The 12,724-nt window shown below is 36.1% G+C and overlaps 1 protein-coding gene across 1 annotated transcript in view; it reads left to right on the top strand.

Moving 5' to 3' along the window:
• Positions 1 to 12,724, top strand: part of Taf4b (TATA-box binding protein associated factor 4b) — a 114,678-nt gene that overhangs the window by 46,060 nt on the left and 55,894 nt on the right. The window contains exons 8-9 of the mRNA XM_055625288.1: positions 4,746 to 4,863; positions 5,396 to 5,507. Of these exons, the coding sequence (XP_055481263.1) occupies positions 4,746 to 4,863; positions 5,396 to 5,507 (230 nt within the window). The remainder of the gene's footprint in view (positions 1 to 4,745; positions 4,864 to 5,395; positions 5,508 to 12,724) is intronic.

The following is a 12,724-nucleotide window of genomic DNA, read 5'->3' as shown; positions in this document are numbered from 1 at the left end:
ATGACTTGAGAAGGCTTGGCTTTGAAAGAGTATGATTTCTCCCTAATCAGATCACATGTCTGCAAGGTACACCATGGGACTTGAATCAAAAACTCAAAAGCAGAGTGGCTGAAGAAGACTGTATTCTTTTCTTGCTTTACCGAAACTGTATCAGTTTCTAGTTTTAGCATATGTTCTGTGAACTCCTGGATGGCCTGTGGTCACTGCTACATTTGCAAAAGTCCTGGGCCACCTTCTGGGCCTTCTGAATGGAACTCCATTCAGCCCCTCTCTCTTCAGACATTCTTCATCACATGCTTTAATGCCACTTCTTTCCAGCACAGACCTATTTTCCTTCGTTTTTCCTGTGCAGTGGCCAGCTTGTGAAACCTGCCAATCTGTTGTGCAGTCTAGCTTTAAGGAAGAGTGCATCTACTTACAATAGGCCCTTTCTGCCTCTGAAAGGCTCTGCCCTGCAGACTATCAAAGCAGATGCTGAGACTTATGGCCAACTGTTGGGCAGAGTGCATGGAATCTTGTGAAAGAAGAGGGAAATAGTAAGATCTGGAGAGGACAGGAACTCCACAAGGAGAACAACAGAACCAGAAAATTTGAACACAGGGGTCTTCCCAGAGACTCATACTCCAACCAAGGACTATTCGTGGAGATAACCTAGAACCCCTGCACAGATGTAGCCCATGGCAGTTCAGTGTCCAAGTGGGTTACATAGTAATGGGAAGAGGGACTGTCTCTGACATAAACTGATTGGCCTGCTCTTTGATCACCTCCCCCTGAAGGGGGAGCAGCCTTACCAGGCCACAGAAGATGACAATGCAGCCACTCCTGATGAGAACTGATAGACTAAGATCAGAAGGAAGGAGAGGGTGACCTCCCCTATCAGTTGACTTTGGGGGAGGGGCAAGCATGAAGAAGGGGGAGGGAAGGTGAGATTAGGAGGGAGGAGGGAGGGCTTTATGGGGGGGATACAAAGTGAATAAAGTGTGATTAATGACAAAAAATTAAAAAACAAAACAAAAAAATCCAATAGGCCCTTTCTGAGATGATCTGCACCTCAGTACCACTTAAACAAACAAACAAACAAAAAATTTAGCATCAGTAGCACCTTTTGCATCATGAGCTGTCATTTCATTTTGTTCTCCCAAAACACATATGTGGCCATTGGTAAGACATCCAGTAATACTGCAAACCAAAAGCTATATCTCCTTCAGCTTCTCTTTGCCAAAAATAGCCAAGTCTTATACTCTTTACTCTGCAATCAGCCAAACGATGACTAAATCTGTATTCATACTATGACAGTTCTTTTAATAATTGATCATGAGCTTAAAATTTTTCTTTTCATTCTTTTTTTCTCTCTCTCTCTTTCTCTCTCCCCTCCCTCCCTTCCTTTCTTCCTTCCATCCTTCCTTTCTAGAAAGGGTTTCTCTGTGTGTAGTCTTGGCTCTCCTGGACTCACTTTGTAGATCAGGCTGGACTCAAACTCTCAGCCATGTGTGTGTTGCTGCCTCCCAGAGTGCTGGGATTAAAGGCATGTGCTTTTAATCCTACCACGCCCAGCTGAGTTTAGATTGTCTTAATACTTATTTTTAGTTGGAATAATGCTGGAGAATTTTTATCGCTTTTGAATAAGATATCTAACTGCACTTCAAGAATTCTTCCAAACTACCATTATTACATGGTTTCAATTTGTATTATTTTATGAAATTATACATTTTACCCACAACCACTTTAAAAAGTAAATTTATTACTGCATGTTCCTTTCTTCATGTTTTTGACTTATATTTAAGTCTATGCTTGTATAGTTCTATGAACTAAAGTTGTTCAGTTTCTTTTAGGTGTAAGCTTTTTATTTTGTACTAAATACTTGAAATGTGAATCTACTTGGTAGTGCTGGGAATTTTTGTAAGAACTCAGTTGTCATAAGTGGCTAATCTTACTGCCTCTTCATCATTTTTTCCTGTAATAATTATATACTCAAAGTAAATACTAAACTTATTTTATCCATAAGTTTTTGTATATAAATAATTAGGTGATTTTTGTTACTGTCTATGGGTTTTGATCCAGTTCATCTTCTCTGGCAGTTAAAGAATTGAAAGGCAGGAAAACTCTCCAGTGAAGCAGGTAGTAGCAAAGAAAACTCACTACAAACAGGAACAGATAGAATCAGCAGGTGAAGAAAGGCGTTTATTGAGGGTGAGGACACAGACACACAGAGAAGACCCTGTGCAATGCAGAGGAGGAATCTAGTCTTTTCTCTAGGACTGAGGCTTCAAATTTCTGAAGGGTCTTCCTTTGTGATGTAGAGTTGCTCAAGGGAAGAGGAACCGAATAGCTGATTGCCTCACAACTGTTGTGTAACTTGTTTTGCTTTGGCTTTGACCTTGTTCTGCTAGAGCCTCTGCCTGGGGTCTTCTGGGGAGAAAAGAAGCCCACAGGCCTTAATTTCAAGCTGCTAGGCTTTTGTCTGCCTCAGGTTGGGAAAGGATTACCATCTTTTATTACCTAGTATGGCCTGTCTTCCTATCCGCCTATTTCTAGTCCCTCTAACTCCTAGTCCCTCAATTTGATGCTTCAAAGTTTTCTTTTAGGTATTTGTATAAAAACTTTTGTTCATTTGAACAAAAGTTAAATTTCAATTTTAATTAGCAAAACTAATTTAATTCAGAACAAAAAATGGAATTCAGTCAGTTCATTTTTAAATTTAAAATTTCTATATTTAATTTTACCAGATGAAATTAAAACTAAAATTACAAAATCTACAGAATTTGCAAACATAATTCAAGAATGAGAAAGTTAATTAAAAATTCCTGGCCTCTTTTTCTTCCCCCAAGAAAGGCAGATAATTATGGAGAGTAGACTGAATATTTTGTGGAGATGGAAAAACAGAACCATAGGGAGAAAAACCAGAATTATGAAGATTTTTTCTTGATTATCAGTCTGAATGAATAAAGATATATTACTAAATAAATTTTAAACCTGAGCCTTAATACCTCATAATATCCGTGATAGATTAAGTACACTGGCAGCTCTTCCGAAGGTCCTGAGTTCAATTCCCAGCAACCAAATGGTGGCTCACAACCGTCCATAATGAGATTTGGTGCCCTCTTCTGGCATGCAGACACACATGCAGGAAGAACACTGAATACATAATAAATAAACAAACAAACAAACAAATAAATAAATGTTTTTTTGTTTTTTGTTTTTTTAAGTTCTTTTCTAGCCTGACTTTGTGGTTCAGGTTTGTAATCCTAGTTATTCAGGAGGGTGAGACAGAAGAACCATGTGTTTAAAGCCCACCTAAGCCATATAGGTGGGCTATCAAAAACAAAACATAAGCATACATACAACTTTGGCAATTGAATTATTCCTACTTATATTCCATTGCTAGGAAATCTCTATTACTGAAGAGTAATAGCGATTGAATTATTTCATTCTATGTTTATTTTCTAAGGAGATACTAGAATGCTTTGTGTTCCTTGTTACTTTTTTGAGACAGGTCTTACTATGTAGCCCTGCCTGGCCTGGAATTTGGTATGTCCAGTAGGAACTCCCAGAGTTATTCCTGCCTCCCTAATGCTGAGATTAAACATATATGCTACCATGCCTTGCTTGCTGTATTTTTTGTTGTTGTTGTTGCACACACTTGATTTACACATTTTAATTTCAGGTAGAATAAATTGTTTTTGTAAATTTTTACTCAGAAGCATGTCTCTTGGGCAGACCATCACTCTTTATAACAAACACAGAGAAATGTAAGAACTTGTAATTATCTGCTTATCAGTAGCTGGCCCAAATACATGATGACTGTTCTTTGAAGAGAAAATATAACACTGCTTTCTGTCTTTTCTTTGAAGCTAACAGTAATAATCTTGTTAGCACTTTAATTTCCTTTTCTTTATCTCCAACCATTACAGTATTTCTGTAACTACTATTTGGGAGAACAGCATTTTCTGATGGATGTAAAATGACACTTTTTAAAAATAATGCACAAAAAAAATCTTTAGTAGCTATATTTTGAAATATTATGAATAAGATATGTCTTAGATTTGTTCTCAAATAATTGGGAAGTGGGTAAAAGACAAGGGTGAAACATGATTAGGCCAGAATTAATCATTGTTTAATCTGGGTGGTGATATAAATGGTTTCATTTTGTTCTGTGTTTGAAAGTTTCCATGGCAAATGAAGAAATAAATTTAAAGCCAGGCATGGTGGCACACGCATTCAGGGAGATAGAGGCAGGTGGATCTCTCTGAGTTTGAGGTCAGCCTGGTCTACAAAGTCTAGGACAGCCAAGCCTTCATGGAGAAACCCTGTCTCAAAAACAAAACAAAAAAGTAAGATGTAGATGGTTATTTTCATAAATTTGAATTCTGCTGTAGAAAATGTTTAAGTATGTGATAATGCTTTTTAATTTTGAACAAGATAATTTTGCTACCTATAAACTAAACTGAGTGTGGTGGTATATACCCAAATCCTAGTATTTGGGAAGCTGAGGCAGGAGGCTTCCCATGACTCAAGAACAATTCTAGAGATCTTGTCTCAATAAAATAAAATATATATATATATATATATATATATATATATATATATATATATATATATATATATATATATTTAAGTAGGCATTTTCACTATGCTAGATAGAGGTATATAAAGCTAGATAAAAACAAACTATGAAAAATGGAAGCTCTTGTTTATTGCTGAAGCATGTTTTCCTGAGTGACTGTATTTAGCTCTCATTGTTTCAGGTAGTCCAGCAGTCTTCTGGAGGCATTGCCAATCAAGTGACCACCATTTCCCATTCTTCACCATTGACCACTCAGAAATGTGGGCAGAAGACGACAGTAAGCTCTGTAATGCCTGCTAGTAAGTTTCCTCCATGCTGGCCTTCCAGCGTCATCACAGTGAACCTTGAACATGCAGGGCTTGCACTTATTGTTCAAAGATAAGTTTAAGAGATGATTGAAAGATAACTGTCATATTTACATAAATACTACATACATTTTAGGGGTTTATATTGTTTTTGAAATAAACAATTGCTTATTGTATTATTATATAAAACATTCTAGCAGTAAATATGTGTTTAAGATATGCCAATATAAAATATTACATTTTTAGTCACCTTTTGAGCATGATTTTTATGATGATGCTAACCCTAAAGACAATTTCAGACTACATAAAAACTTAATCTAGAGATCTTTATAAGATGATTTTTTATGCATGGGTTACATTCACTACCCTATATAAGTTTAAATGTAATTCTGGGCAGCTTAAGACAGTGTTTGATTATTTCATATTTACTGAAAATTGTCCTGAATTTTCCTAATATGATGTGATTCTCTCTCTCTTTCTCTCTCTCTCTCTCTGTTCTACTTTTTTCTTTCTTTTGTTTTTACAGCATCCATCATAAAGCAAATTACTCTACCTGGAAATAAAATTCTGTCTCTCCAACCTCAAACATCTTCTCTTCAGAACAATAGAATAAAAGAGAATGGAACAACATGTTTCAGGTAAAGAAAACCAGTTAAAATTTGGACTGATGTGTGGAAGTGAAGTTTTAGGGAGAAGGATGGTAAAGAATCTTTCTAAACAATCAGATATGAATGCCTGTAACACATTAAAAAAGAGACAACCCTGACTGGATTCTTAGCACCCACCCATGTGGCAGGTCATAACCTGTAACTCCAGGTCCAGGGGATGCAGTGCTCTCTTCTGGCCTCCATGGGTACTACACATGCATGAAGTTAACAGACGCAAATACGGACAAAACAACCATATACCTCATAAAAAATAAACATTTCTAGCATTTTACTGAATATAATTCATAAATACCAGACAAATCATATGTGCTTTTTTCATGCTTTTTATTGAAAAACCTACTTGGTCATGTACCCTTTAGATTGTTTACCTCTGTCTCCTGCTACTGCCAGTCCCTGTTCTTAGCCTGTCACTGCAGATAGCAAATCATTTTTGTCTATTCTTGAACTTTATATAAATAGAATATTATTACTTTTGTCTTCTTTTACTTCTAATTTTGCTTCTGTAGTTCCTGGTAATAACAGGAGTGTTCTGAAAATATTAAATGTAAAATTCTAGAAACATATACCTTTTTCTTAATGTGTCACTCTGAATGGTATGATGAAGTAAGTCTAGTGCCATCATGTTCATCATCCCTTTGTCCAGTGTGTGCAGAATTGATAGGGTGCCCCATATCAGTTGGTCAATCGGTAGCCATTGGGTTCAGGTAAGTTTAAGGCTAGGCCATGTCACAGTGCCCATGATGCTCACTTTGCTTCATCTTCTTACGTACTCATTATATCTTCTATTCTTACCATCATAAAAATGTTGAGTAGGTTATTTAGAGGACTGAGAAAAAAGACATTAAACTCTTATAAATATATTGTTATAATTATTATTAATTAACCTTACTGTAGCTATTATAGATTAAACTTATTGTAGATGTCTGTGTATAAGAAAATAACATCATATACATAGGATTTGATTCTAAGACCACTTGTCCAATTTGGAAGGCTTTAGATGTTTACCCTTTGGGAGAGTAGATGCTTTTTGATACAGGGTCTTTTATTGTTGTTGTCTTGGCACTCTTGAGTTTTCCATTTTTAAGACTTTCATCTTGAAAACAAGGCACTTTCTTTCTTTTACTTTTCTCTTGCCAAGAATCACTTTCCAATTATCCTCTGACTCCAGGCCTTTTTCTGTTAGTGTATTTTGTCCTCATGCCCATTGCTACCTCTGTTTTCTCTTTCCTGGGGCCTTTGCACTCTGTTTCTGGTTACCATGAGGTTTGAGGCATATATTAGGCATCATAGAATGAGTGGCTATACCCTGAGATTTATTTTTTATTTAGAAGTAATTTGTAGTTTGATATTCTTTGTCTTTAGGCTACACTGAAGCTGTAGCTATTGTTCTGTATTGGTTTTGAAGGAAATATTAGAAGACAATGATGTATTTATATATTCAATGTTTCAGTTCAGTGAGTTTTGACAAAAGTCTGAACTGATATACCCGGTACTATATTCAAGATAAAAAGAATATTTCAGCATCCCAAAAGCTTTGACAGCCAGTCCTACCCTAGGCCCCAGACCATCCCTGATCTGGTTCTCAACCCTGAAAGTTAGATTTGGGAGCAAGGTGCTCTATCTTTTCTAGTCTCTAAAGTTAAAAGTTTAGTTCATTAAACTTGGGTTTTTCTTGATCTAACATTTAAAAATTAAAATTTTTACTTTGTTTTTGTTTATGTCAGTACTTTGTTTCCTTTTTAGTGGTGCAATTATCTGAGATTTCTATGATTTGTATTTTTCTTCCAAAATATCTTTTGGTCAGAAAACATGATCTAAACATTTTTAGTTTAAATTTAAACTTAAATTTAAATTTAAACATTTAAATTTACTAGGAGACATTATATTGACTCTTGATGAGTATCCTCTGAGCGTCTGGTTTAGGTAGAAGTTTTTCTAAATGTTAGTTTGTTAAAGGTGATCAGTGGTACTAACATTTATAAAGACTTTTGTAGCTTTTACTATAACTTACACAGAATGAATAATAAAATACTTCTGAGTGTAGGCTCGCTCATCATTTTATTACTCTTTTATATTATGTGCTTGAACAATATGATCCTAAGAATATTTGTTCTTAGTGTTCCTCAAGCCACTAGGAATATGACTACATACATAAGGGGAGTGCTCAAACCATAAGGCAGGAATGTACCTTATGGTTCTGTCACTCAGGAGTTGATAACCCTCCAATTTTGGCTTGCTTTTGTTTTGTTTTCAAATGGCTTTTCTTTTGAAAGTGTTTTATAATTGTTACTAATCAAACATTTTGTAAAACTGTTAAAAATGGTAACCCCATTTCTTTTTTTCAACAAAGTATTGTTCTATAGCATAGTTATCTATCTTTTTTTCAGTAGGAATAATTAATAATAAATCAAAGCTACTCTAAAGCTGGTGCCTTATTTTTCAAATACCTAAGTTACTTTGAAGTTTTCTTATTTATTGTTCTATTGCTATGAAGAGATACCAAAATCAAGCAGCTTATAAAAGAAAACATTTAATTGGGGCCTTTCTTATAGTTTCAGAGACTGAGTCCATGACCATTACGGTGGAGAGCTTGGCAGGCAGGCAGGCTGGCCGGCTGCCTGGCTTGGTTCTGGAGAAGTAGTGGAGAGCCAATATTTGGTCCAAAAGAGGAGGCAGAAGGAGAGCTTGAGATTGGACCTAACATGGACCTTGGAAACTTCAAAGCCCACCCCTAATGATACACCTTCTCTGACAAAGACACACCACCTAACCACTCCCTGGGAGTCTTAAGTGGGGACCAAGTATTCAAACATAGGAGTCTTTAGGGGCTATTCTCATTCAAACCACCACAGTATGGTTTTTGTGGTTTCCCTTTGGAAAAGACTTAATCCAGAGAGGCCTGAAGCGAACCAGTAGAAATCATCTCAATCCAGACTGTGTGATTCAGGTCCTTCATAGTTAGTTGTTAACTTTCCAAGACTGTAACTTTTGGTGTCTTGTATCATATAGCCCCTCAAGATTTCAATGGAGATTTCAGGCAGAGGAGTCGAGAGCTTCTGGGAGACACCCAGGCTCCTGTTGCTTTTGGTGACTGAGATATCCAAACAAGGGGCTTTTTCCAATATGCTCAAATGCTCAAACATGTTTAACTAAGGCATTAAAGGTTCCTCACATGAGGCACCAAAATATGTTGACTATACTGCTTCTCTTTCCTTCCTGGACTGTGAAGCCCAAGTATTATTGCCCTGGTACTTGTGAAGTGCTTAAAATTCACTGTGCTTCTCATAGGACATTTGTTTGTTTGTTTATTTGTTTGTTTATTGCAGGGGCTTGGCTTCTTTAATTTTTTTCGGTAAATACCTCACTGCTTTATATGGTTCATCCCCCCTACTTTAAGTCTTATACACTCTGAGTTCCAACTTTATGTCTCTTGTCTTCACAGGATGGCCTGATGCTCTGTTGGCTTTTCTGCCCCTTAGGAGCTGCTGGTTTTGTGTCTGTTTAGTATCTTGTTCTATATCAAGACTGTACTTATTCAAGTAAAAAACTGTATGGAGAAAATGGATCTGCCTTAGTGAGGCTATAGACTTGGGACTACGATTCCTCATATCTGGTTCCCTTGGCAGCTTTCTAATGCCTCCACATAAACTTTGAAAAAAGTTATTGTGGTTCATATGTATAGATGGGTGTGTATATGAATGTATATATGTATACATACATATCCTGATATATGATATTGATCTACAAACAGTAGGTTGTGTTTAAACCTATCTATATTGTATATAAACCTTATGATAACTTTTCATAGTTCTTATTCAAATACAGAGTCAGTGTTTTAAGACCCATGTTCTCTATGGTATAGTTTGAACTGAAAAATTTAATTCTAATGTATTTGAATTTGTGGACTTTCAAAAAAATTTATTAAAATTTATTCACTTTGTATCCCAGCTGTAGCCCCCTCCCTCATCCCCTCTCATTCTCCCTCTTCTCCTCCCATGCCCCTTCTCCAGTCCACTGATAGGGGAGGTCCTTCTCCCCTTCCCACTGACCCTAGCCTATCATGTCTCATCAGGACTGGCTGCATTGTCTTCCTCTGTGGCTTGGTAAGGCTACCCCCCACATCAGAGGGAGGTGATCAGAGAGCCAGTCACTGAGTTGATGTCAGAGACAGTCCCTGTTCCCATTACTAAGGAACCCACCTGGACACTGAGCTGCCATGGGCTACATCTGTGCAGGGATTCTAGGTTATTTTCATGAATGGTCCTTGGTTGGAGTATCAGTCTCACAAAAGACCCCTGTGCCCAGATATTTTGGATCTGTTGCTCTCCTTGTGGAGCTCCTGTCCCTTCCAGGTCTTTCTGTCTCCCCCTTCCCTGTACTCTGCCCAGAGTTTCACTATAAGTCTCAGGATGTAATTTGCTGACTTTTTGAAGTCCTATTTAGACATTGTTTAAGAGATTCTTCAAATAGAACATGAGTACAGTGTTTACTGTCGCCTTGTCCGAATTTTACTTCTATTTAAATAGTCGTGTCCATAGGGTTTGTTTTGTTTTCTTCTGCTGTAGACTAGGGTTCTTAATCATAGCATTATGGGAGAATTAGTGATACACAGCATGTATATGTACAGGGGACTTTTTTTTAAATACAGAAGTTTGTCTTTTTTTAAGATTTATTTATTTATTTATTTATTATGTATATAGTATTCTGCCTGAATATATGTGTGCAGGCCAGAAGAGGGTACCAAATATCATTGTAGATGGTGGTGAGCCATCATGTGGTTGCTAGGAATTGAACTCAGGACCTCTGGAAGAGCAACCAGTTCTCTTAACCTCTGAGCCATCTCTCCAGCCCCCTACAGGGGACTTTTAAGGGCTTAGATTTACAGTTAGCAAATAACTCATTATTGTTTTTCCTTCTATCCTTGTACCCCATAGCGTAGGCTGGAGAATAAAAGTGCTATACATAGTGAGTTTTAGGCACTCTATAAATGACACAGAAATACAAAAAGCAATTTGCAGTTCTCTTGCCTTGTTCTTTTTACCTCTGAGATTTCAGGTACATGATAGCATTCCTGTTGCCTCTGCTTTCTGTTCTTTTGTTACTCTATTTCCAGTCCTCCTTTCTCCTCTTCCTTCTTTTGGCTGTACTTAGGTTTTGTTGTTGTTGTTGTTTTGGTTTGTTTTTGCCATTCCTTATAAATTTAAAAATCAGCTTGTTGAATTTCTCCCAGACATCTGTAGGGCTTCAGTTGTCCTGACCTTGAGTCCACAGGTCCTATGTCCTCCGGGGGATCTTTCTGAAATTATGAGCTGCTGTCTGAGAACAACATTTATGTCTCTTGTCTTTTTTTAATACTTTTAATAAAGTGTTATAATTTATTTATGTAGCTTGTATATGGTTTTCTTATATATATCTAATATATATTTCTTGGTAACTTTTTGTTATTCTAAGTAACATTGTTTATAATTATCTTTTCTCTTACTAATATAAAGAAATCCAAGATTCTTAATATTTTTACCACTGGCATTTCTTACCATTTCTGATATTTGAAGATCATTTTAGGTTATGTAGACTGGTGTCAAGAGTGAGATTTTAATTGTGGATGACATTTATGGGGCTTTCAATACTTTAAAGATGTTATTCCATTGTTTCATGGTATCCATGTTTATGTTCACATTTAGAGATGAGTATGTATAGCAAAGTCACCCTGAGTCACATTACAGGGAAATAGTATGGTTGGAATTTCAGTGACTTCAAACATTGCATGATCAACTATTGGATATTAATATTTAAATCTGAGTATGTATTTAGGCAATAATTATCTATTAGAATGAATATAATGATTAGACAAAGAATAAAATGGGACATTTAGAACTAAGAACTGTAGTTTAAATTTTAACTTTAGTGTATAGAAATGTCAAAATTGACTTGGATCTAAATTTATTTTTCTTAATTCCAAGGAAGATTTATCATTGTGGTAGGAACCAGAAATGACCTTTGCCTGGGGACCACTTTATCCCAGTTCTTACCGGTACAGCTCAAGATACTTCTTCAAACTTGTGTTAGCTACAGGAAATTGCCTATAAGGCACTTCTTCCTTCTTGTGGACAGATGCTGTGACTGCAATGATGGTTTACACTGAGCTGGTCTAATGCTAGTGTTGTGTAATTAATTGTTCTTCAGTCAATTTCGTCCACCTGCATGCAGAAGTAGAGGAATGGCGGGTTGCCAGTTTTTACTAGACTTTTGCTCAGTGTTCTTTTATTGTTTATCTCTCCGCAGTTCATGTATGCAGTCTGTAATGCTTTATTGTTTATGCTGTAAATCCTTTTCCCCAAATCTTTTTTTAGCCTAAACTTTGTTCCTAGTGTCTTTGGTATAGAGAATTTTAAGATGATGTTATGACTTTTGAATTCGAAAACATCCTTTTATAAGCTTTCAGTTATGTGTTTTTGGGTTTTGTTGGGCATACAGACTTATCTCACATAGATAAAATTTACATCTTTAGTTCTCGACATTAACTTTTCCTAATGGATTGTTGTTTTCAACACTAGCTACTAGAGAGTGCTTTATCGTTCTAATTTGAAATGCTATGATTATCATAAAGTAAATTTCTTTTGCACGAGGTCACATTTTAAAGTAATAACTGCTTTAATTTTATTTTTATGGTAATATTTGGATGTTTTTAGTTCTTAATAATATTATTAGTGTGTATGTGGGTTGGCATGTGTGGGACAGCATGAGGTCAAAAGACAACTTTATGGACTTGGTGCTCTCTTTCCACCTTTACATAGGTTTTGGCATTGAACTCAGGTGGCCATGCTTACATTGTAGGGCAGCAAGTGATTAGCCATCTTGTTATTGTTATAACTGATCTTCTCACTGTGGTATTTTTTAAAATCAATTGCCTTACTGTGGTTTTTTTTTTTTTTTTTTTTTTTAAGTACTGTGGCATTGTTATTTTTCTCTTGAACCTAATTTTAGGATCAACTTCAAAGTTCCATGAACATATTAAAGGTCATGTGATTAGGTTAATTTGAGGCAACATTGACTCTTTGGTATATGGAGGAGTTCCCGCTTAGATCCATGGTTATATTTATTGGGTTTTTTGTTTGTTTTTTGGTTTTGGTAGATAAAAGGAAGCTTGCTCACAGCTACATAAATAAATTGGGAAGTTATTTCCTATG

Source organism: Psammomys obesus, unplaced genomic scaffold (assembly GCF_907164565.1).
Source record: "Psammomys obesus unplaced genomic scaffold, mPsaObe1.curated_primary_1811, whole genome shotgun sequence".
NCBI classification, from domain to species: Eukaryota; Metazoa; Chordata; class Mammalia; order Rodentia; family Muridae; genus Psammomys; species Psammomys obesus.
Note: the sequence above shows the minus strand (reverse complement) of the source record. Positions and strands in the feature narration are given on the sequence as shown.